At 44.1% G+C, this 27,100-nt stretch overlaps 1 protein-coding gene across 1 annotated transcript; it reads right to left on the reverse strand.

Moving 5' to 3' along the window:
• Positions 1–318: 318 nt before the first annotated feature.
• Positions 319–25,251, reverse strand: CHMP5 (charged multivesicular body protein 5). The gene is made up of 8 exons (XM_069730564.1): positions 25,033–25,251; positions 8,242–8,346; positions 5,244–5,290; positions 3,328–3,421; positions 2,790–2,861; positions 1,859–1,967; positions 1,212–1,324; positions 319–1,130 (listed from the first exon to the last, which is right to left on the reverse strand). The coding sequence occupies exons 1-8, from the start codon at positions 25,099–25,101 to the stop codon at positions 1,080–1,082; spliced, it is 660 nt and encodes a 219-aa protein (XP_069586665.1). The 5' UTR covers positions 25,102–25,251; the 3' UTR covers positions 319–1,079.
• Between the last annotated feature and the right edge of the window lie 1,849 nt (positions 25,252–27,100).

Genomic DNA, 27,100 nt, shown 5'->3' on the forward strand with positions numbered 1-27,100 from the left:
CTGCCACAACTTGATTGGCTCTGCTACATAGAGGCGATTGCTCAGATCAAGTAGACCGCATCACTGAGGTCGGGTGGCAGCACCAATTCTGTTGCTGCTTGCTGTATCAAACTAGGGTTAGATATGAGGAGTGTATCACGTGCGTGATTGGGATTAGATACAGGGCTAAGTGTACACAGTGTCTAATGTATGTAAGATATGACCCGCTCCATCCACTTCTATGGGAGCAGTGGTGTAATGTGACCCTTCTCTGTGTGCTTCTATGAGAGTAGAAATGTAGGGGACTGATGGGGTCCAGTAATAAAACACACATTAAACTCTATGCCCGATATCTTTATTATCACTGACTTGAAAAATTGTTTTTGGGTTTTTGTTTTTTGTTTTTACTAGAAATGGAGTAAACAAAATAATAATTCAACAGCGATCACTCCTTTATTACGGTAAGTTACTCAAGACAGAAGCAATATTTCTATTGTACCCCTAACCAAAACGACCACAAAAAATAAAAACAAATGCTGAAATAGTTATATGAAAAATATATACACACAGACAACAGCACTTCTTAATAGTTATGAAGCTGTAAAATAAGTATGAAACTATTCTGGATGCAACAAGGATCGATGCTATGACCCACAATCGTTTCTATATGTGACCGGTCTTTATAGACATTCATTATAGATAATGAAGCTGCATTTTCTACAAAACAAGCACATATTATAGGGTATCCCAAATCTCCATAGTTCTCACAGGCAATTTTTTTTTTTGTAAAAAAAAAAAAACAAGATATTGGAGTTTTGCAAATTAGTATTTTTTCATGCACGTGAAGAAAAGGATCCGGTGGGGTTCTGCGGCCCTGCGCCCAACAAGTCTTAGGTGTACATTAGAGATTTCTTCTTAGAAATTAGGATGTAGTGACGTTAGCAAAAGTTAAAATATGAAATCCAAGTTCTCAATTTTTGTTTCGGCATAAGAAAAAGAAAAAAGTAACTTAGATAAATTTAAAGCAGAAAAAAAAAAAATATCCCACTCGAAGACAGACGAATTGGTTTACTTTAGCAGTTTGTAACATAGGGCTCCGATTATGTCGCTGGAATCTGTGGCAGTCCAAATTCATCTACCAGCACGCCATCCTGTGGGAACCAAAGACAGAATCAGTAAAGTATTCCCAATCACTTCATTTCCTCTCGTTCATCCTCGTACTGTCCCAATACCTTATTTTTCGAGTCGCTTGGAATGCCTTCGGGAATTGCAGGGGCCGAGGCGGCTTCATCCAAGTAGGAGCTGTCATCATCTGCCAAGAGTTCATCTCCCAATGCGTCCAGCTCTGATAGACAAAGAGCAGATAAAGGCCGATTCCCCAGAGGTATCCATAACCAGACACGTGACAAAATGCGATAACTATTAGTAACTATGACCAATAGGACATAATTGGGAGTTATCTGCCTGCAACTGAAAAGTCTAGGTGACAGCAGAAGTGGCTATCAAGCACCCATGGCCTTACACCATTGTTAGGCCCTAGATGTGTGAACTTTTTGTGTTGCCGTGTGGTCGGTGGGCACCTCAAAACGCCACATGCAGACGCATACATGTCCCTGCATACCCAATGTTAAAGATAGGTACGCAGGACGCATGCGGAAGTAGGCGGAGCTTAAGGGAGGAAGTACACAGCCAAAGGCAGACCCGCCAAATGCAAGTGTGAACCCGGCCTAAGAGATTTACATTTCTGCATCATAATATTAGGTAGATAGATGGTACATTACGGCCAAGCTGAAGCGGCTGTTGCCTAATGTGGCCAAGCAGCTTTTCCAGCTGTTTTTGCCTGATATTTCCCAATATGAATGGGCACATGCTTCCTTACCAGCTTCAAGATCATCCTCATCAATTTCAGGTGTCCCATAACTGCGGCTCAGCGCTTCTTGGATGTCGTTTGCATTCTCCATCATATCTTCTAGCTGATCTTGTAAGTCCTGTACAAGGTAGATTGTCATTTACCACACAGACAACACACATTTATACAAGAATTATTGACATTTAAAAGATTACCCTTAAGGTATTGATGGTATCATTAGGGTACGCCACCAGCTTCTGGTCAGTGGCGATCTGTGCGATGTGACCCCTGCCAGTAGGCTAGTGAAGACACTATGGACTGACCACTATGTATAAATGTAACTTGTAAAACAAGCCATACGTAACTTTTATAGATTTCCATTCATTAAAGCCATAGTTGATATTCTGAACAAAGTAGTAAATTATATAAATAAACTACACACCCACTGTAAACCTAGAGGGTCAAATGTATAAGGTTACCGGCAACTGAAAACTTGACACTGTCATCATGTCTATAGCGAGAAAACAATATCCATAATTATATTTTTATATGCCATTTTATCAATTTATTCAGCTTCACTTCTGCCTAAAAGCCCCCATACACACGAGATGGCTCTAGGCCGGATGATGCTTTGGCCGACAGCTCTCTCAGCTGACCCCCATACACAGGACGGCTCGGACGGCTGAATGTCCTCTATGAGAGCTGCTGGTGGACACGTCGGTTGGAGGCTTATCTCCAGGAGAACAACACGACCGTGAAATTGTACATGTGCGGCCGACATCTCCGACATTGTGTACGGAGGCCTTTAGAGTATCATGAGCTGTGCCGCTAATAGCATCAGCCTGTCCTGTGGTTAACCATTGATTGCGCAAATGTGCCTCTTAGTTCCATGATTAGAGCAATATAATAAAGTTAATAAAATCCTAAAAAATAAACAATAAATACATGTTTTAATATTTACCTCAATCTGATCAATTTTCACTTGCTTGTAGGCTTTTTTCATTTCCTTTGCGCCAATTTTCATTGCTTCCACCTTATGATACAAAAATACGAGAATGTCATAGATTACTTATCTGTGATATTATTCACCCATCATCCTTGTGGCTGAATAGTCTTCAGCAACAATCAAACCCCTTCCATCTTTGTTATGGGAATTCACACTATAGGTAGCGGTTGATTCCCTGGTAAGCATGCATGCTCGGTTTGGCCGATGCCAGAGACCTCTTTAGCGGTGGCTTACCTTCCTCTGAAAGGATCGTTGAAATTCAACATGTCTGATCCTTCAGCTCAGACACCACATACACATTAGATCAGGGCATTAAACCGCTTTCTTAAATGTGGCTTGTTAATATAGAGAAGTTGGGCATTTCATGGACATACATGGATATTCGGATTTTCAATGCTCTTGAATTCAAGAAGCCCAGTGGATATGTGCGTAGTAAGAGACTACTGCTAGAATACCTGTCACTGGATATGACATGACAACCACAGGAACTTACCGTTGTTTTGGTGTCTTTTAGGGTCTGGATGGTGTAATTGGCTTGCTCCATGTTGAAGGATTGCTGATTTAGATTATCTCTTTGCTGTTCATACCTGAAACATCCATATTCATTTTTTTTTAGAATAACTTATTTTGTTAAATGCAGCTGTATAAGAAAACTACGTATGGTTTATAATGGGGATTAGCAACCTCCGACACTCCAACTGCTGGGAAACTACGACTCCCACACATGACCAGATAGTTGCCCAGGGAACTCTGGGAGTTGTATCACAATATCATCAATAACTAAGGCCACCCAAAAACTAGAACAGAAAACGATCCAAAACTTAACTCATCCTCCAAAAAAGCCCTCATACAGCTCTGTCAGCAGAACATTAAAGGGAACCTGTCACCCCCCCTGGCGTTTGTAACTAAAAGAGCCATCTTGTGTGGCACTAATGCTGCATTCTGACAAGGTGGCCACGCTGCCCGAGATCCCGCCCCGCAGTGTGAATAAATCAGAAGATACTGCAGGGCGGGATCTCGGGCAGCGCGGCCGCACAGGCGCAGTCAGCAAGACATCAAATGATGTCAGAAGACGGGCAGCGCTAACTGCACATGCTTAAGGCATAACATAACAGCGCAGGCGCCGGGACAGTTGAAAACAATGCTGAGGAGGCGGCGCCAAGAGGGCATGGGTGACGGCTGTGTGGCGTCTGCATTAGGGGGGAAAGACCCGCCCCCAGGACTATTTCAAGGTATTTTGGACAAGTTGCAAAATCAATTATTTCTGCAGTTACAGCACCAAGAACTAAAAGAGACACTTTGTCAGAATGCAGCATTAGTGCTGCACAAGGTGGCTCTTTTAGTTACAAACGCCTGAGGGGGAGGGGTGTGACAGGTTCCCTTTAAAAAAAGTTATAGCTCTCAAAAGACAGCAATGCAACAAAACATTTATTTTTATGTAAAAGTAGCAAAATATATTAATTCTGTGCTGTACGCTCAGCACTTACAAGGATTCAGGAGTAATCGGTGATAGAACCAATCTGTACAATGATGGAATCACTTTTGGACTGTTTGGTCAGGCTTTTGAGTACCTCCAAAAAGTTGGACACTACCTGTACACAGGATAAAGCGTCTCCATCTGTCATATTACAGAGAATGCTTCTGTCTGAATCACATTTTTTGCAGATTTAGATGGAAACTTTCATGTAAGTGCTAAGTGTAGAGCACAGGAAAATTTGACGCTAGCCTGAACCCCTTAACGCAGTGGCCAGTTTCCATTTTTTCTTTTTTCCTCCTCTTCATCTAAGAGTCATAACTTTTTTATTTTCCCTTCCATATAGCCGTATCACAGCTTGTTTTCTTATGGGACGAATTGCACTTTTGAATGCCACCATTCATTTTATCATGTGACGTTCCAGAAAGCAAAAAACATTCCAAGTGTAGTGAAATTGCAAAAAATAAAATAAAATCACAATTCCAAAACAGTTACTTGGGGTTATTTTATTTACCTTGTTCACGATACGGTACAAGTGATCTGGCAATACGACCCCCCATATCAGTATGATTACAAGTGGTCAAAAAAATTAAGAAACTTGTAAAAAAAAATAATAAAATTTGCTTGTGCCGCCATTTTCCGAGACCCGTAACGTTTTCCATTTTTGGTTGATGGAGCTGCATGAGAGGGCTTAGTTTTTTTATTGACATCATTTTGGGGTACATATGATGTTTTGATTGCCCATTATTGTAGTGTTGTGGCACATATAAATAAGTTCTTACATATAAGACAAATGTGCATTTCTCAGGAATAAGACACCAGGTCACAGATCTCGAGGTACCGATTTATTCAGCTTCCTGGGACCTACATGTCCATTATAGACACTTAGGAGGGTTGATCCTGCTACAGATTCCCTTTAGTAGAACACTACTTACATTCTTTTTTGCTTCAGGACTCGCATGGCTTTTTGCTTGACCATGTTCTGAAAAAAGGTAATGAAACACTTTAGCTGCAGGTACACATTTGATATTTTTTACAGATAAAGTATTATAATATTTAACAATATATTTATAAGCCCTAAACTGAATATAATATAACATTTTTTTCTGCCTAGTGTCAGAATACACCCATGGTTTCCTGTGTGCCCCAATGAAGCAATAGAGAAACAACATTTATTACAGCTAACTTTCTGAAATAAATGAAAAAAAAAAAAAAAAACGTATAAAAACAGAAGTGACTTTCTGTACCAAAACATTAGCTAAAAATACTACACAAACTTCAGAAGTTCTTTGTTTTTCAGTATTTCCCCCCCCCCCCCCCCCCCGATAAGAAGAAAAACGTGCTTGTAGCATGGTATAGACACCCCCTGACGAAGGAGTTAAGCGTCCGAAACGCGCATCGGGGTGCATCATACCGCATTGGCTATCTACCTAATACCGCATATATATTAAAGTAAGTGACTGGATGTATTGATTCTAACTAGTAGCACCTTATATATCTTTAGCTTTTTTTTGCACTTATTGCACTAGCACCTCTTTTTCACTATAACACTTTAATTGGTGCTCCTTTTATAGGCGCATTGCTATATATTTTTGCACATACAGGTCTTTTTTGCACATGTTTTTAGATATACCCCCCGCTTTTTTAGTACTATTTTTCCATATATTCAGTCTCTACAGCTATATATAACACATAGAATGGTAGCCAAATAGGTATGGGCCCATAAAATTACATACATGTATATATAATGAAATTGTTTTTAATATTTATTTAATTTTAATATAGTTACCATGCAAATAAATAATAAAAATTAATCTATATCTCTGTTGTATTTGTATTTCTGACCTTATACCATGCTACAAGCACATTTTTCTTTTTAGTGTCTAGTAGTGTTATACTACACTTTTGACACATTGGTGTGTGAGGGTAGTTTGATTTTATACTATCTTATTTATTTATATAGTATATATATTTTTTATATAAATTTTTAGTTGGTAGATTTTATTTGTTAGATTTTATATATACTATACCCTTATAGATCTAGTGTGTTTTAATTACCCCCCTCATAAGATTAGAATACTTCATTGTAGACAAACCGCACATGAACCCAGAGCACCATCAATATCTGTCTCAGTAATGGCTTATTGGTGAGAAGAAAGGTGGATAGCACCCAGTAATGAGATCATGACATGTCATGAATCACATGACTTCATAATAAACCCACAGATAACACTTGTGCTAGTACCTGAAACCAACCCACACCCACTTACTCAGCAGAATGCATGTTGTGCATGTGACCAGCTCTTACACACAAGGTGCGACTCGGGTACCCCATCTTCCAAGACCGTCCTTGCTAGGGATCTTGGATTGTTTCCTGATCCTATAATCGCCTGTGGCCTTCTACATCCACTGACACATAGAAAGACTACAGTGATGGCTGTGTGCAGGTATATACAAAACTAATAAAGTAGCACTGTCGCGCTATAGCGTGTAAACCTGAAGTATATGAAACTGAAATTGCATTGCTGCTCTAGAAAAAAAGAAGATACTTAGAACATATATCGACCAATTCATGTGTGCCCAGCAGCCATGACAAGGCGATCCTCTTTGCTGGGAACCTAACCGAATATGATTCCTCTCCTGTGCTGATAAGCCATTAGGTTAGGTTCCCAGGTATATACAAAGACATGGAGAGCACCAGACCTGAACCACATTGTTCCATACTACTAATCAAATAGTTAATGCATCAGTTCAGACAATCATTTGTTTATGTGACCATATTTCACATTTATTTCCATAAGGCCCAGTTCACATCTGCATCAACGCTATTTGTTACAATCAAAACAGCGACATCTAGACAAAGACTTTCAATGTGATACATTGCGCTATGTGTTCTGCTGGGCGCAACCAGTTTCTTCCCAACCTCAGAAATGATTGTCATACATATATTAATACTCAAACGACAAAACCATATTGGTAATAATCATCATATAAATAGAATCATGTCTAAAAGTATATATAGCCCATGTGTGTTTGTTTCATGCGGACCTATCAGCATGAAACATATACGAACAAGGGAGAAACGACGACAGACTGGTCCAAAAATAGTAAATTAATTGTATTTTATTACTAAAAGTATAGCAACAATGTTGCCACAATGGGTGGGCACACAGCTCACAGTGGTGGATAGATATATGTGTATTGGTATGGCAATTAAATACTTTTCCTATGCAGGGTGGCATTTCTGATATAATGATTGCTGTGGCATTATGGACAGTGATTCGAGAGAACAAACAGCAGCGGCACCATGTGTAATTGTTTGCCCTGTACAGCCGCATCCATGATGTGTGTGATCTAAGTGTGTACGTGTTTGATATACCAGTTGTTACCCTTTAAGTAATAAAGTACAATTGATTTACTATTCTAGGACTAGTCTATGGTCGCTTCTCCCTTGTTCGTATATATTGAGACTCAGCGCGATAGTCCTTATAGTGGGACTGCAGGCTAATACACACTGGCACAAAGTTGGTATGACAGTGCACACCAAGTAAATCCATAAATGGGTTGTCAAGTTGAGTCATATTGATGACTTCTACCAAGAATAGGTCATTGTCATTTTGGTTGGGGTTCGACCCAACACCCCCACTGATCAGCTGCTCTAAGCTCTGGCAGCAGCACTGGGTCCTGCAGAACTGCTCTCATCAGATGTTCTGCTGTTCAACATGTATACATCTAGCTGCCCCCAGAGCTTAGGACAGCTGATTAGCGGGGGTGTCCGAAGTCAAACACACAGCAATGTAAATCCATGATTCATTCTAAGTATTTCCCTTAGTTAAGATTTAAACCAAACTAATTTGCAGTTTTCTACCTTCTTCCATGAAAAACTTGAGATACTCCCAGTATAGTATATTTCTGCACTGGTTAATGTCCTACCTTGGAGGGTCCTTCCCTCATTTTCTTCATCTGATCTTTATATTTCATGAGTTCTGCATCAAGCCGGGCAATCTTCTTGTCAATTGATTCTGCTCTGCCGTCAACCTTTAAAAAGAAACAATACAAAATGATGTAACATAGTAACATAGTAACATAGTTAGTAAGGCCGAAAAAAGACATTTGTCCATCCAGTTCAGCCTATATTCCATCATAATAAATACCCAGATCTACGTCCTTCTACAGAACCTAATAATTGTATGATACAATATTGTTCTGCTCCAGGAAGACATCCAGGCCTCTCTTGAACCCCTCGACTGAGTTCGCCATCACCACCTCCTCAGGCAAGCAATTCCAGATTCTCACTGCCCTAACAGTAAAGAATCCTCTTCTATGTTGGTGGAAAAACCTTCTCTCCTCCAGACGCAAAGAATGCCCCCTTGTGCCCGTCACCTTCCTTGGTATAAACAGATCCTCAGCGAGATATTTGTATTGTCCCCTTATATACTTATACATGGTTATTAGATCGCCCCTCAGTCGTCTTTTTTCTAGACTAAATAATCCTAATTTCGCTAATCTATCTGGGTATTGTAGTTCTCCCATCCCCTTTATTAATTTTGTTGCCCTCCTTTGTACTCTCTCTAGTTCCATTATATCCTTCCTGAGCACCGGTGCCCAAAACTGGACACAGTACTCCATGTGCGGTCTAACTAGGGATTTGTACAGAGGCAGTATAATGCTCTCATCATGTGTATCCAGACCTCTTTTAATGCACCCCATGATCCTGTTTGCCTTGGCAGCTGCTGCCTGGCACTGGCTGCTCCAGGTAAGTTTATCATTAACTAGGATCCCCAAGTCCTTCTCCCTGTCAGATTTACCCAGTGGTTTCCCATTCAGTGTGTAATGGTGATATTGATTCCTTCTTCCCATGTGTATAACCTTACATTTATCATTGTTAAACCTCATCTGCCACCTTTCAGCCCAAGTTTCCAACTTATCCAGATCCATCTGTAGCAGAATACTATCTTCTCTTGTATTAACTGCTTTACATAGTTTTGTATCATCTGCAAATATCGATATTTTACTGTGTAAACCTTCTACCAGATCATTAATGAATATGTTGAAGAGAACAGGTCCCAATACTGACCCCTGCGGTACCCCACTGGTCACAGCGACCCAGTTAGAGACTATACCATTTATAACCACCCTCTGCTTTCTATCACTAAGCCAGTTACTAACCCATTTACACACATTTTCCCCCAGACCAAGCATTCTCATTTTGTGTACCAACCTCTTGTGCGGCACGGTATCAAACGCTTTGGAAAAATCGAGATATACCACGTCCAATGACTCACCGTGGTCCAGCCTATAGCTTACCTCTTCATAAAAACTGATTAGATTGGTTTGACAGGAGCGATTTCTCATAAACCCATGCTGATATGGAGTTAAACAGTTATTCTCATTGAGATAATCCAGAATAACATCCCTCAGAAACCCTTCAAATATTTTACCAACAATAGAGGTTAGACTTACTGGCCTATAATTTCCAGGTTCACTTTTAGAGCCCTTTTTGAATATTGGCACCACATTTGCTATGCGCCAGTCCTGCGGAACAGACCCTGTCGCTATAGAGTCCCTAAAAATAAGAAATAATGGTTTATCTATTACATTACTTAGTTCTCTTAGTACTCGTGGGTGTATGCCATCCGGACCCGGAGATTTATCTATTTTAATCTTATTTAGCCGGTTTCGCACCTCTTCTTGGGTTAGATTGGTGACCCTTAATATAGGGTTTTCATTGTTTCTTGGGATTTCACCTAGCATTTCATTTTCCACCGTGAATACCGTGGAGAAGAAGGTGTTTAATATGTTAGCTTTTTCCTCGTCATCTACAACCATTCTTTCCTCACTATTTTTTAAGGGGCCTACATTTTCAGTTTTTATTCTTTTACTATTGATATAGTTGAAGAACAGTTTGGGATTAGTTTTACTCTCCTTAGCAATGTGCTTCTCTGTTTCCTTTTTGGCAGCTTTAATTAGTTTTTTAGATAAAGTATTTTTCTCCCTATAGTTTTTTAGAGCTTCAATGGTGCCATCCTGCTTTAGTAGTGCAAATGCTTTCTTTTTACTGTTAATTGCCTGTCTTACTTCTTTGTTTAGCCACATTGGGTTTTTTCCTATTTCTAGTCCTTTTATTCCCACAAGGTATAAACCGCTTACACTGCCTATTTAGGATGTTCTTAAACATTTCCCATTTATTATCTGTATTCTCATTTCTGAGGATATTGTCCCAGTCTACCAGATTAAGGGCATCTCTAAGCTGGTCAAACTTTGCCTTCCTAAAGTTCAATGTTTTTGTGACTCCCTGACAAGTCCCTCTAGTGAAAGACAGGTGAAACTGCACAATATTGTGGTCGCTATTTCCTAAATGCCCAACCACCTGCAGATTTGTTATTCTGTCAGGTCTATTAGATAGTATTAGGTCTAAAAGTGCTGCTCCTCTGGTTGGATTCTGCACCAATTGTGAAAGATAATTTTTCTTGGTTATTAGCAGAAACCTGTTGCCTTTATGGGTTTCACAGGTTTCTGTTTCCCAGTTAATATCCGGGTAGTTAAAGTCCCCCATAACCAGGACCTCATTATGGGTTGCAGCTTTATCTATCTGCTTTAGAAGTAGACTTTCCATGGTTTCTGTTATATTTGGGGGTTTGTAACAGACCCCAATGAGAATTTTGTTACCATTTTTCCCTCCATGAATTTCAACCCATATGGACTCGACATCCTCATTCCCTTCGCTAATATCCTCCCTTAAAGTGGACTTTAGACAAGACTTTACATAGAGACAAACCCCTCCTCCTCTCCGATTTTTACGATCCTTTCTAAACAGACTGTAACCCTGTAAGTTAACTGCCCAGTCATAGCTTTCATCTAACCATGTCTCGGTTATTCCCACTATGTCAAAGTTACCTGTAGATATTTCTGCTTCTAGTTCTTCCATCTTGTTTGTCAGGCTTCTGGCGTTTGCGAGCATGCAGTTTAGAGGATTTTGTTTTGTTCCAATCTCCTCACTGTGGATTGTTTTAGAAATGTTCTTACCTCCCCTCTGAGTATGTTTTCCTGGGTCGTCTTTGTTCAAGTCTAATGTTTTTCTTCCCGTCCCCTCTTCTTCTAGTTTAACGCCCTCCTGATGAGTGTAGCGAGTCTTCTGGCGAATGTGTGTTTCCCAGGTTTGTTGAGGTGTAGTCCGTGAGTGGCTATACATGGACAGTACAGATATGGCCAACGATTCATCCCGGTAATGACGACATGAGGCATCGCCCACATCTAGAAACTTTCACCATCACTATAGAAGTGATTCTTTACTGTAAAAGCAGTGAGACTGTGGAACTCTCTGCTGCACTTTGTGATGATCGATTCATTTATCAGGTATCAGAAGCCCTGAATATATTACAAGGTATGGGCACTGCACTGGATTGCTGGAAGTGAATTGTTCATTGTTCTACAGGTCCTTCTAAAAAAAATAGCATATAGTGTTACATTTCATTATTTACCATAATGTAATGATTACAATTAAACTTTCATATATTATAGATTCATTATCCACCAACTGAAATTTGTCAGGTCTTTTATTGTTTTAATACTGATGATTTTGGCATACAACTCCTGATAACCCAAAAAACCTGTCTCAATAAATTAGCATATTTCACCCATCCAATCAAATAAAAGTGTTTTTTAATAACAAACAAAAAAACCATCAAATAATAATGTTCAGTTATGCACTCAATACTTGGTCGGGAATCCTTTGGCAGAAATGACTGCTTCAATGCGGCGTGGCATGGAGGCAATCAGCCTGTGACACTGCTGAGATGTTATGGAGGCCCAGGATGCTTCAATAGCGGCCTTAAGCTCATCCAGAGTGTTGGGTCTTGCGTCTCTCAACTTTCTCTTCACAATATCCCACAGATTCTCTATGGGGTTCAGGTCAGGAGAGTTGGCAGGCCAATTGAGCACAGTAATACCATGGTCAGTAAACCATTTACCAGTGGTTTTGGCACTGTGAGCAGGTGCCAGGTCGTGCTGAAAAATGAAATCTTCATCTCCATAAAGCATTTCAGCCGATGGAAGCATGAAGTGCTCCAAAATCTCCTGATAGCTAGCTGCATTGACCCTGCCCTTGATGAAACACAGTGGACCAACACCATCACTGACTGTGGGTACTTGACACTGGACTTCAGGCATTTTGGCATTTCCTTCTCCCCAGTCTTCCTCCAGACTCTGGCACCTTGATTTCCGAATGACATGCAAAATTTGCTTTCATCAGAAAAAAGTACTTGGGACCACTTAGCAACAGTCCAGTGCTGCTTCTCTGTAGCCCAGGTCAGGCGCTTCTGCCGCTGTTTATGGTTCAAAAGTGGCTTTACCTGGGGAATGCGGCACCTGTAGCCCATTTCCTGCACACGCCTGTGCACGGTGGCTCTGGATGTTTCCACACCAGACTCAGTCCACTGCTTCCTCAGGTTCCCCAAGGTCTGGAATCGGTCCTTCTCCACAATCTTCCTCAGGGTCCGGTCTCCTCTTCTCGTTGTACAGCGTTTTCTGCCACATTGTTTCCTTCCAACAGACTTACCATTGAGGTGCCTTGATACAGCACTCTGGGAACAGCCTATTTGTTGAGAAATTTCTTTCTGGGTCTTACCCTCTTGCTTGAGGGTGTCAATGATGGCCTTCTTGACATCTGTCAGGTCGCTAGTCTTACCCATGATGGGGGTTTTGAGTAATGAACCAGGCAGGGAGTTTATATAAGCCTCAGGTATCTTTTGCATGTGTTTAGAGTTAATTAGTTGATTCAGAAGATTAGGGTAATAGGTCGTTTAGAGAACCTTTTCTTGATATGCTAATTTATTGAGACAGGTTTTTTGGGTTATCAGGAGTTGTATGCCAAAATCATCAGTATTAAAACAATAAAAGACCTGACAAATTTCAGTTGGTGGATAATGAATCTATAATATATGAAAGTTTAATTGTAATCATTACATTATGGTAAATAATGAAATTTAACACTATATGCTAATTTTTTGAGAAGGACCTGTATGTGGAGTCAGGCCTTATAAACAGATAATTTGGTTTCTTACTACAAAAGTGCACCCCTCCCTATTTAAGTGTGCGAGGTGAGAGTGGCTAATTAGAGAATCCATACATTCTAGAGTGCCTGGCTCCTTAGCCATCCAATGGCAATGACAGTAACATTTTTAATCACTCTGCATTTGAGGCCTCTTCATATATCACGCAGCAACCAACAAAGTACCGATCCTGCAGCCCGTGTGGACTTTGAAATTAAAGGGACCCCGTCACCCCGAAAATCGCGGGTGAGGTAATCCCACCGGCATCAGGGGCTTATCTACAGCATTCTGTAATGCTGTAGATAAGCCCCCGATGTTACCTGAAAAAGGAGAAAATGGGTATTATTACCTACCGATAATTCGGTTTCCAGGAGTCCATCCTGACAGCACATTGGAGGACGTCCTCCTCCTCCTTGCAGGGACAGGAAACACAACACGAGAGGTTAAAAGGTCCCACTCCACCCCCTTTTCCTCAGTGTTTTGACAAGTACCACACCATGGATAGATATACTTTTGAAAACTTTATTAACCAAACATATTACAGCATATGAACTGGCATACATAGGGGGGGAAATAACGGTGCTGTCAGGATGGACTCCTGGAAACCGAATTATCGGTAGGTAATAATACCCATTTTCCAGGACGTCCCCCTGACAGCACATTGGAGAATACCAAAGAAAACTACGTTTAGGGTGGGACAACTGCTTGGAGAACTTTCCTCCCATAAGACGTCTGCTGAGCTGCTACTACGTCTAGCTTATAGTGCTTACAGAACGTGTTTACTCTGGCCCAAGTTGCTGCCTTGCAAATCTGATCTAGTGACGCTCCTGCTCGCTCAGCCCATGATGCTGAAACAGCCCTAGTAGAGTGAGCTTTAATCCCTGTTGGGCACGCTATCCCTTCTGATGCGTAGGCTTTTGAAATTATAGTAGTAATCCATCTAGCTATAGACGCCTTGGAAGCTTTTTTACCTTTATTCTTACCTCCAAATAGGATAAAAAGATTAGAATCCTTCCTCCAGGAGCTAGTGGCCTCTAGATAGTTTAATACTGCCTGCCTAACATCCAGGGAGTGTAAAGCCTGTTCTTTTTCATTAGAAGGGTTCTCACAAAAGGAAGGTAAAATTATTTCCTGATCTCGATTTTTTGCTGAAGCTATTTTTGGGATAAAAGCTGGGTCTAATTTTAGGATTATATGATCCTCTTCTGACTTGAAGATATGGATCCTTAATTGATAGAGCCTGAATTTCCCCTACGCGTTTAGCTGTAGTAATCGCTACTAGGAAGGCCGTCTTCCAGGTACGAACTGAAATAGGCATGTCCTCCTCTAGAGAATAGGGATCTTTACATAGAGCCCTAAGGACTAAATTTAAGTCCCAAGTGGGAGCTAGCTGTCTCAAGGTAGGCCGTAATCTTTGGATAGCCCTCACAAATCTGATTATCCAGGGATGGGAAGCTAATGGATAATCCAGAAAAGTACTAAGGGCCGAGATCTGGACTTTTATTGTACCTGGCCTGAGCCCCAAGTCAAAGCCTGCCTGTAAGAATTTTAAGACTCTAGGAACATCCAAGACCCCCGGAATCACAGCTGACCCGCCACTTCCCATACAAAATTTTTTCCAGATCTTGTGGTAGATGGCTGAGGTGACAGGCTTCCTACTAGCCTGGATGGTTGTAATTACTTCATCTGAAAGACCTCTGGATTTCAAGATGTCCCTCTCAGGATCCATGCTGATAGATGCAGTCTCTCCGGGTTTTGGTGTAAAACAGGCCCTTGATGAATTATATCCTTCCATAACGGGAGCCTGATAGGGTCTCCCGATGCCATGGCCCCCAACAATGGGAACCAACTTCTCTTTGGCCAGAATGGTACAATTGTCAGCACTGTTGCCTGGTCTTCCTGAATCTTCCTGAGCACTATTGGAATAAGTGCTATTGGTGGAAATGCGTAAGACAGAGGTTCGCTCCATGCTTGACTTAAGGCGTCGACTGCTTCCGGCATGTCTAGAGGGTTGAGGGAATAAAATCTGGGAACCTTTGAATTTTTCCTTGTGGCGAATAAATCTATCCTGGGCGTTCCCCAACGGTGGCAAAGAATTTGGAACATTTCTTGACTTAGTTCCCATTCGGTTGGAGAAACTTTCTTTCTGCTTAGATAGTCGGCTAGTATGTTCTGTGACCCTTCTAGATGCACTGCTGTTATAGATAAGACAACGTCTTCTGCCCAGGCAAATATTCTCTGCGCTAGACTTTGAAGCGCTTTGTGTTTGGAACCTCCTTGATGCCTCAAAAAGGATACCGCTGTTACATTGTCGGATAGGATTTTTACATGTTTGTCCTTTAGGCATGAACGGTTTCTTCTGAGAGCTTCCCAGACTGCGTATAATTCTCTGTAATTTGACGACATCTGACTGATCTCCTCGGGCCACTTGTCCTGAAAGAATTTTCCTTCTAGGTGCGCTCCCCATCCCCACTGACTTGCATCTGTGGTGATTATCACACAAGGGGTTGATATCCAAGGGATGCCCTTTTTTAGATTGTAGTCCTGGATCCACCATCGTAGTGATCTTCTTGTCTTCATTGATAGCTCTAGCCTCTTGTCTAATGTGGAACGACGTCGATCCCATACCATGAGTATCTGTTCTTGTAAAGGCCTTGAGTGAGCCTGAGCCCATCTGACACACGGAATGCATGCTGTCATCTTCCCCAAGACTTTCATAGCTGCTCTTATCGTCACTGGACTTCTTTGGAATTCTAAGATCATCTTTTTTAATGAGGTTCGTTTGTCCCTTGGTAAGAAGGACTGCCTGGTTGTAGAATCCAAGAGTACTCCTAGAAATATCTTCTGGGATTCTGGCTTTAAATGTGACTTTTTTCTGTTGACCACCCATCCTATTTCCTCTAATACTGCTATGACCCGATCTCTGTGTTGTAGCAGAATGGCCCTTGAACGTGCCACAACCAGAAAATCGTCTAAGTATGGAATTATTGTTATTCCTTGATTTCTTAAGAAAGCCACCACCTCTGCTACCAATTTGGTGAAAATTCTTGGGGCGGATGCTAGACCGAAAGGGAGGCATTGAAATTGGAAGTGGCAGGTCATGTCCGAGAGACTTACCGAGAATCTCAGAAGCTCCTGAGAAGAGAGATGTATCGGGACCTGATAATACGCACTCTTCAGATCGAGAGTGCACATTACCGAATCTTTGTTTATAAGATGAATGATGGACCTGATCGACTCCATTCTGAACCGTTTGTATTTGACGAACACGTTCAGAGGTTTTAAATTTATTATTGTACGGGATTCCCCTGACGGTTTTGGAATAGAAAAAAGAGAGGAATAGTGACCTGTACCTATTTCTGGAGTAGGAACCCGAACTATAACCCCGGAGTCGAACAGTTTTTGTAGGTCTAGAAACATAGGGGAATCTTTGGCTAACATTGTTGGTAAGATCCACCTCTGAGGTACGCGGGATATTAACTCTATTCTGTAACCTTCTGAGATTATCTTGAGGACATAATCGTTGTCTGAGATCTGACTCCATTGTTTGAGGAAGAAACTTAATCTCCCGCCTATTCCTATGGCGTCATTGTTTCCTTGGTCTATAGCCAGAACCGAACAAGGAATTCCTACCCCTTCTATTCTGAGCGTAGGAACTCCTAAAGGATCCTCTACCTGATCTCCATTGTTCTCTATACTCTGGAAATCTGCGGGGGGGAGGGGGAGGGGGGAGAGGCCTCCTCCGAAAGGGCTGAAACTTCTTGGGTTTATCCTCGGGAAACCCTCTTTTACTATCAGCTGCTGACTCTAGGATGTCATCTAAAGCCTGACCAAATATTTGGAACCTGAAAATGGAATGGCGCATAATTTATTTTTGGATGCATTATCCCCCGACCAAGATCTAAGCCAAATAGCCCTTCGTGTTGCATTGGACAAGGAGCTATTTCTAGCCGCAAATCTCACAGATTCAGCTGATGTATCTGCCATAAAGGCCGTGGCTGACTTAATGATAGGCAGAGAAGCAATTATATCCGCCCGTGAAGTCTTATTAATTAAATGTTCTTCCAGCTGTTCCATCCACAGGAACATGGATCTCGCTACAGAAGTAGCTGCGATGTTGGTTTTTATTAAAGCTGCTGAAGTCTCCCAGGCTCGACGTAAAAGGATATCCGCCTTGCGATCCATTGCATCCTTAAGACTAGATGAATCTTCGAAAGGTATTGATGTTTTCTTTGCCACCTTGGCTAAAGGGACATCTACCTTCGGAATCTCTTCCCATGTCTTGATCTCTTCTGAATCAAACGGAAGACGATTTTTAAACTCTCTGGACATCACCAATCTTCGTTCCGCATCTTTCCATTCTTGCGAGATCATCTTACGTATGTGTTCACTCACCGGGAACACCGTCCGTTCCTGATATGTGAGCCCTCCGAACATCTGATCTTGTCTAGATCTCGGCTGTGGATCTTCTTTCACCTGCATAGTACGTCTGACCGCCTGGACCAGTTCTTCTGTTTCTTCAACTGGAAAGTAGTACCTCTTCCCTTCTTGTTCTTCTACTGGCAGTTCTCCTTCTTCTTGATCAGAACCTCTATATTCTGATTCCGCCTCCGATGAACCATCCTGAACCTCCTGTTCTGGATCTTTCCTTGGTCTTTTACGAGCCGGGCCCGGACTGTACACTTCCCGTTGTGACATTGAAGCTAAGGAATTCTGGACCTCCTCCCGGATTATATTCCTCATTTCGGACAACATTGATGGTTGTTCTTCTCTGACAATTTTCTTAATACAAGAGCTGCACAGATCCTTTTTGTATGCTTCTGAAAGTTTTGCGTTACATAGAGAGCACCTCTTAGATTTAGTCAATGACTTGCCAGACCTTTTAGTCTGAGGGAGGGGAGCTTGACTGGCCTCTTTATCCTAAATGTAAGCATAAGGACAAGAACGGCTCAGTGTGTGCAGGCGTATATTTGAGTACTCTGCGCATTGCGCACTTACCCCTATCTCCTCATTCCTGTTCTCCATATCCTCTGTGGAGAAATACTACTATCAGTACATGATCTCATATGCTCCCATATGTATAAAAGGGATATAGCAGCGTCTGCTGCACTCACCCTTGGTCTCCGGCATGTCCGCAGCAGACTGCTCGCACGTTTGTCCTGCAGCAAATATTCTCCAGGGATACACTCCGGCGCTCTCCTACCAGAGGAAGCGCTGGATAACCATCTGCGAGTGCCCTGAGCCTTGCGCCCTTAAAGCTGCCTACTTCCGCGTTCCACCAGGTGGAACGCACGCCGAGATGGCCCCGTCCCCGGATGTGACGTCACCTTACCTGCGCCTGACACCGGACGTACTGCACTCGGTCTAACAAACCTACTTCCGCGTTCCACTCAGTGGAACGCACGCTGCTGCCGCTGGCGCCGGACCTCTTGCGGCGCCTCTTCTCCTGGCGCCCGAACCGAGAGCCCCCCACCGGGAGGAAGCGGTTCGACCCAGGAGCTCGTCCGCTCGACTGGTCTTTTGGCAGAGGGACTCCCCACCGGGAAGTTTCTGCCTGGGGCTTAATGATGCGGGGAAAGGATATTGGCGTTAGCCGCACAATCCCCCGAGCCCTCCGGACTGGTGAGTCTTCCCGCTTGTATAGCGCTGTATCCTCTCGTGTGTCCCTCCATGCAGGGACAGGAAAAACACTGAGGAAAAGGGGGTGGAGTGGGACCTTTTAACCTCTCGTGTTGTGTTTCCTGTCCCTGCAAGGAGGAGGAGGACGTCCTCCAATGTGCTGTCAGGGGGACGTCCTGGAAAAAGACGTTATATTATACTCACCCAGGGGCGGTCCCGCTGCTGGTCAGGTCGGATGGGCGTCTCCGGTCCGCTGCGGCGCCTCCCATCTTCTTTCCATGACGTCCTCTTCTGATCTTCAGCCACGGCTCCGGCGCAGGCGTACTTTGCTCTGCCCTGTTGAGGGCAGCCAAAGTACTGCAGTGCGCAGGCGCCGGTTCTCTGACTTTTACGGCGCCTGCGCACTGCAGTACTATCCTCTGCCCTCAAGAGGGCAGAGCAAAGTACGCCTGCGCCGGAGCCATGGCTGAAGATCAGAAGAGGACGTCATGGAAAGAAGATGGGAGGCGCCGCAGCGGACCGGAGACGCCCATCCGACCTGACCAGCAGCGGGACCGCCCCTGGGTGAGTATAATATAACGTCTTTTTCTCCTTTTTCAGGTAACATCGGGGGCTTATCTACAGCATTACAGAATGCTGCAGATAAGCCCCTGATGCCGGTGGGATTACCTCACCCGCGATTTTCGGGGCGACAGGTTCCCTTTAAGTTTGCCAATATTTAAACACTGTGTAATATGTATGTATATATATATAAACAAACACGTACAGAATTAAACGGTGTGAACCAGGATTCCTAAAGGTAAACGAGGGTCCTAATAAACTTTCAAACTGTATACCCAGCAGACACTAGGTTAATCAGTTAGTGAGAAAGCAGTAGGAGAAGTAACATGTAAAAGAAACAAACAATAATAATAATAATCTTTATTTTTATATAGCGCTAACATATTCCGCAGCGCTTTACAGTTTGCACACATTCTCATCGTTGTCCCCGATGGGGCTCACAATCTAAAATCCCTATCAGTATGTCTTTGGAATGTGGGAGGAAACCGGAGTACCCGGAGGAAACCCACGCAAACACGGAGAGAACATACAAACTCTTTGCAGATGTTGTCCTGGGTGGGATTAGAACCCAGGACTCCAGCGCTGCAAGGCTGCAGTGGTAACCACTGCGCCACCGTGCTGCCCAACAACTCAAAATGTAACGATAGAACACCTTAATCAGAGCTGTGAAACATGGGAGGGTGCTGTGTCACCCAATGAAGGTTCCGAGAAACAGATTTTACAGCGAGTAACCAAAAGTCCTATTTTCTCTATCGCTCTGCCGCCTGCAAGATCCTTCTACCTAGGCTGGCATCTGCCGAAGCGTAGGTATGGACCCTATAAAATTTGGCTAACGTGTGGATGGAGGACCAGGTGGCCGCTTTACAGAGTTGCAGGGCGGATGCCCTATGGCAGAGGTCTTAAACTGCATTCCTCGAGGGCTGCAAACAGGTCATGTTTTCAGGATTTCCTTGTGTTGCACAGATGATAATTTAATCACCTGCTCAGGATGATTCCAGCACCTTGTGCAATGCTAAGGAAATCTTGAAAACACGCATGGTTTGAGGCCCTCGAGGAATGCAGTTTGAGACCCCTGCCCTAAGTGTACCGCCCAGGAGGTGCCCACTGCCCTTGGAGAGTGTGCCTTAATCCCAAGGGGAGGCGCTCTGTTCTTGATCCGGTATGCCTCCAATACTGCTGTCCAGATCCAGCGAGTAATCATAGCCTTGGAGGCCGGAAGGCCTCTACATGCACCCACAGGAATGACCAAAAGAGAGTCTGTCTTCTTGAAGGCGGTGGTCCTAGCCAAATATACCTGCACCGTCCTGACCAGGTATAACCTGTTCAGCAAACACTCAAGATGAGGAGTCGGAATCAGGCAAAAGGAAGGAAAGACAATATCCTCATTTAGGTGAAAGGTGGACACCACCTTGGGAAGGAAAGAAGGTAGAGGCTGCAAAACCACCTTGTCCTGGTGGAGAACCAGGAAAGGGGGGGGGGGTGCGAAAGAAAAGAGCCCCCAATTCTGAGACGCACCTGATGGAGGTGATGGTCACAAGAAACACCATCTTACAAGACAGAAAGGACAGAGAAACCTCTTGGAGTGGTTCAAAGGGAGAACTCCTAAGGGCCTCCAGGACTAGATTGATGTCTCAGGCTTCCACGGATGTCTGGTACAGGGGTGCGGCATGCGCTACCCCTTGGGGAAAAGTTCTGACCTGAGAATGGGAGGGTAAGTTTCTTTGAAAAAGAATAGAAAGCGCTGACTCCTGGTCCTTCAGAGAACTAATAGGAAGGCCAGCGTCAAGTCCTGCCAGGAGAAACGCCAGAATGGAAGGGAGAGCAAAAGGACATAGGCAGGATGTGATGAGACTCACAACAACTAAAATAGGCTTTCCAAGTCCGTTAATAGACCCTGAACAAGGATGGCTTCCTAGCCCAGATCATGGTCTAAATCACTCGCCCTGAAAACTCGGAGGCTCTTAGAACCGCGGCTTCAACAGTCACACCATTAAATTGAGCGCCCAAGTCTTTCTGGGAGTCTCCAAGGGGAACCTGCGAGAAGATTGACAATCTCTGCGAACCAATATCTCCGGGGCCAATTCAGTGGTATCAGAACGACCAACACCCCTTCCACCTTGATCTTCTTCCACAGCCTGTGAAGAAGGGGGAGGGGAAGAAACAGATATGGAAGAACAAACTGTGACCAGGGTATTGCCAGAGCTTCAGCGCCCACCACGAGAGGTGGACCAACGTTCCTGAATGATCAGGCTGCAAAAGACCGCACCCCAGCCGAGAAGGCTGTCGACCGTTGTCACCACCTGCCAGTAAACGGGAAGGAAGGACCGACCCGGGAAGATGAGAGGGGATGACAGCCACCAACTGCGAGATTGCTTGACTCAGGAGGAAAGCCGAACCAGACAATCCAGAAAGAAAACAGACTTATTCCACTGCGATAGGATGGCCTGCTGAAGTGGACTTGAACGGAATTGCGCAAAAGGAATTGCTTCTGATGCTGCAACCATCCTTCCCAGGACCATATAAGACTCCTGATCTTAAAATGACAGTACCCAAGTATGGTACTGCATACAAAAAAAACAAAAATGACCTTCCCATTTCTTCATTTTGTCAATGACCTCTTCATAGACTGTTCAGATTCGCCTGCACCAACCAGCAGCACTAAGCAAACACCGAGCAGCAATTGTTTAATAGTCAATTTTTTGTTTCATCTGTAATGACCATTTACTATCCTACTTACACAGACTCTGTAATTGATCAGTGAGCACAGGCTGCCATAGTTCTTGCACTGCGGCTCCTGTTTACACAGAACAATGTGCTGCCACGAACATGAGATTTTTGTGCAGCATAAAATATAATTTCACTTGATGAACATGCATTTGCTCACCCACCAGGTGATCGGCAGCCTGCTTACATGACAAGATTATGGGGAAAAGAGCGCTCTAAGAGTATGTGCACACGATGCGGAAAACGCTGCGCGTCCGCGTTTCTGCAGCTGCGGGTCCGCAACAGTTTCCTATGAGTTTACAGTATAAGGTAAACCTATGGGAAACCAAAAACGCTGTGCACATGCTGCGGAAAAAAACGCGCGGGAACGCAGCGGTTTACATTCCGCAGCGGTTTACATTCCGCAGCATGTCACTTCTTTCTGCAGATTCCACAGCGGTTTTACACCTGCTCCTATGGAAAACCGCTGTAAATCTGCGGAAATCCGCGATAAATCTGCAGCAAAAACGCAGCGTTTTTGCCCTGCAGATTTATCAAAGCCGCAGCGGAAAAAACCGCAGTGGACAAGAATACGTGTGCACATAGCCTATGGATTGCTTATTTATGATAATCTTGCAGTACAAATTTAATTTTAGTCTGGACTGTCATAATTGAGTCCGGTAGTTGTTTTGTGTAGTGTTTTTGCATGTGATCCTGTTTTTGTTACCGTCCTCTTGTTACAGAAAGCAATGAATGATATAAAAATATCTGCAGTAATGAAGGATCATGTGCATCTGTGCTACTCTGGGCCTCGTCTTATCTGGGATAAGTCATTGGGGAAAAGCCAGAACAAAAGCTCCCTCACAAGACGTAGTGTTGAGCCGGGCATACACAGATGATTTGGCCGATCGTTCAACCATCGTCCATTTTTGCCGACTCCCATACAGAGGGGCGCTGTTGCCGAGAGCTCCTGTGTTCTCTATGAAGGCGCCGCCAGTTGACCTGTTCCAGAAAACCAGTGTGATCTGTAGTCTGAAATCTGACATGCCCGATCAACATCAGTCTGGCGCTGAAGCCGTCAATATCAGCCTAACATGGAGGCCTTTGGGGAACGTTCCCATGATGAGCACTTGGTGGAGTCTTTGATGTTGAGGATTTTCTGCACCTATTCGATAAATCCGGTTACCTGCGCCTTTCTCATTGCATTTTAGACGCTGCAGTTTTTATCTTTATTAGATATGTCATGTTTTAAATAAAGTTGCTTTTGTTTTGAAACTTCCGGGTTATTTTACTGTGGCAAAACTTTATTGAAAACGCGCATTTGTGTGAATTACTTGCATTTTCAGTGCATGTTCCACAGCGGACATGGACTAACAGCACGTGTGACTATTACACATGTAATGCGGGTGTACGAGGAGGATCGGCGCAGAAAACTCCGCTACTCACAGGGGAGACTAATGTTACAGATTCCACACACAGCGCAGGTCACACGGCGGCGGAAAGTGCGTAGATGTCACAGTGGCGGTGTGTCTGTGTAGGCATTATGTGTGCACATTAGGGCATGTGTCCACAGGCCGGATTAGCTGCGGATTGAGCGCAGCGTCCAGATGTTACAGCACAGTGGAGGGGATTTTATGAAATCCCGTCCCCACTATGCGTGCGAACACGCATCCGGTGGCCCTGCATTTACGGACATGCGGTGCTTCTTTTTAGACCGCAGCATGTCTGTTTACTCCGCTTCATCGCGGCAAGGTAAATCACAGGGCCCTATGTGTAGGGTGCGGCGATTCCGGATGTGTGCAATCAACACATCCGGAATCACCGCACGTACAGAAGGGGCGGCGCTTTGGGCGGAGCAGGTTTTCCACTCCACCCAAAGCGCCAACAATCTGGACCGTGGACATGCACCCTTACAGCGGTGGTGTGTGTGACGACATTACAGCTTCCTGGAGCAGGATGTCTTCCTGGAGCAGAACAATATTGTATCATACAATTATTAGGTTCTGTAGAAGGACGTAGATCTGGGGATTTATTATGATGGAATATAGGCTGAACTGGATGGACAAATGTCTTTTTTCGGCCTTACTAACTATGTTACAGCGGTGGTGGTGTGTACTGTAGACATTACGGTGGCAGTGCGTGTGTGTGGGGAGACATTACGGTGGCGGTGTGTGTGGGGAGACATTACGGTGGCGGTGCGTGTGTGTGGGGAGACATTACGGTGGCGGTGTGTGTGTGTGTGTGTGGAGACATTACGGTGGCGGTGTGTGTGTGTGGAGACATTACGGTGGCGGTGTGTGTGTGTGGAGACATTACGGTGGCGGTGTGTGTGTGTGTGTGTGGAGACATTGCGGTGTGTGTGTGTGTGGAGACATTGCGGTGTGTGTGTGTGTGTGTGTGTAGACATTACGGTGGTGGTGTGTGTGTGTGTGGAGACATTATGGTGGCAGTGTGTAGGAGAAGCTCAGGGTATCAGCCTATAAAGGGGATGAGGAGGAATAACGTTGTGCTCCGTTTCATGGGAATGAGTCACCGGTCAGACACTGCTCAGGTGACAGTCGGTGACGTCACGGGCCTTCTCACCGGGAGAACCGGACAATCAGGAAGTGTTTACAGACACACGTGACTCCTAACCCGTGACAGAGCCCCGCCCCTACATAACAAGGGCATTGTGTGGGCACGGGGGTCTCCTGGGACCCTGCACTGTGCTATTACGGCACTCCTCTGTTACTATGCGGCGGTGTCGCCCCTCCTCCCCGTCTCCATTGTGTCTGCTCATCCCTCCACTTACACTTCCGATACAGTCCGTCAGATTCGGTGGAGGGTCCTTCGGCTTCGATTTTCCAAAGATTCTGTTCATTTTGTGCGGTGCCTGTGACTCGGGGAGCGATCACCGTACACCGACGTCTTCCGATCCGTCACCAACGATCTGACACCGACCCCGGAAACAGCAGCTAAAACTAGCTGGACTATTGCCGGCCCCGTGACGTCATGTGCCCCGCTCGTCACTAGGTGGCCCCGCCTACTTCGGCCAATCAGCCTGCAGCAAGTTCTCAGAACCCTAGAGGGAAACTGTGCAGTGATTTTGCGTCCTCAGTTCCAGGCGCCATTGTGGTGGAGACAAAGTCCCAGGACAGCCGCACATTTCACCAGCACAGCATGGAGGGCTGTGCACTGCCCGCTAAAGGGAGGCAAGCCCCTCACTGCTGGATTGACCCCTTCACGCCCAGAAGAATCATTTCCGAACTTTCTTTCTCCCTCTCATGTCGCCTATAATCTGTACAATTCAATAGAGAAACAAACTGGAATCTTTTTGAGGGGGGAATAAAAATATCAAAACGACAGTAATGCGGTTGCAGAAATATGAGCACCCCCTTGTAATTGGGGCTGTGGTTAACCAATGTGAAATAGTAACGGTACTCGTTCCCTTTACACTACTCCAGAGGTTCTGCTCTTCCTCGGGGCGACTTCCCACCAAGTTACCAGAAAAGTCAGAGACAAGTTGTTTCCAAGACATCAGAGAGATGATTCTGTTCCTTTATTCATCCAATATGCGTCGAAAAAGCAACGTTTCGGCCAGCAAGCAGCCTCCCGAGCATAAATAACATGGCAGATGAAGCGAATTCCAAAGGGTATGCTTGGTGCAAAGCCAACACTGCGAGTCTCCAAAAGAACACGAGACCCACAGTCTGGAGACTGTATTAGGCTACTTTCACACTAGCGTCGTTTGGCCTCTGTCGCAATACGTAATTTCGCAGAAAAAACGCATCCTGCAAAGTTGCCCGCAGGATGCGTTTTTTTCCATAGACTTTCATTAGCGACGCATTGCGACGGATTGCCACACGTTGCATCCGTCGTGCGACGGATGCGTCGTGTTTTGGCGGACCGTCGGCACAAAAAACCGCTACATGTAATGTTTTTTTGTGCGTCGTGTCTGCCATTTCCGACCGCGCATGCGCGGCCGGAATTCCGCCCTCTCCTCCCCGGACCTTACAATGGGGCAGCGGATGCGTTGAAAAACTGCATCCGCTGCCCCCGTTGTGCTTTTACTTCACAGCATGCGTCGGTACGTCGGCCCGACGCACTGCTACGGGCCCGTACCGACGCTAGTGTGAAAGTAGCCTTAGGCTTTTTGACTATTTTTGGCCACTGGAGCTGAAGATGCGTTTCCACCTTTCAGCGACAATAAAGGGAACCTGTCACCTGAATTTGGCGGGAAAAAAAGGGGTTTATAAAAGACCCGAAAACACCGCCCATATGACCCAAAAAAGGACCCGCCAAATTCAGGTGACAGGTTTCCTTTAAGAATACCTCCAAATCAAGAAAAGAATGGCTTGTCCAGAAGAAGATCAAAGGTTTTTTAAAGCCCAGCCCGAGTTTAGGCCCGAAGACAGATTTGGAGCACTATTGTAAGGAAGAGCGGGCAAAGATTGCCAATTCGAGATGTGAAAAGAGTTTTTTCAATTCTGCAAAGCGAATTAAAGGCAAAAATACTTTATTGTGACTTCATTAACCCCTTAGTGACCGGGCCAAATTGTTCAAATCTGACCAGCGTCAGTTTATGTGGTAATAACTCTAGAACGCTTTAACGGGTCTCATTGATTTTGAGATTGTTTTTTCATGACACATTGTACTTTATGTTAATGGTAACTTTATGTCGATATTTTCTGTGTTTATAAAAATATCAGAAATTTGTCCACAAAAAAAAAAAAAAATTAGGCATACTACATAAAATAGTCATTAAGGCTGGTTTCACATTTGCGTTTTTTTTTTTGCGTTTTTGCGGTAAAAAAACGCAAAAAAAATGCATGCGTTTTTCCCCTATATTTAACATTAAAAACGCATGCTTTTTTTGCATA

This window comes from Ranitomeya imitator, chromosome 6 (assembly GCF_032444005.1).
Source record: "Ranitomeya imitator isolate aRanImi1 chromosome 6, aRanImi1.pri, whole genome shotgun sequence".
NCBI lineage: Eukaryota > Metazoa > Chordata > Amphibia > Anura > Dendrobatidae > Ranitomeya > Ranitomeya imitator.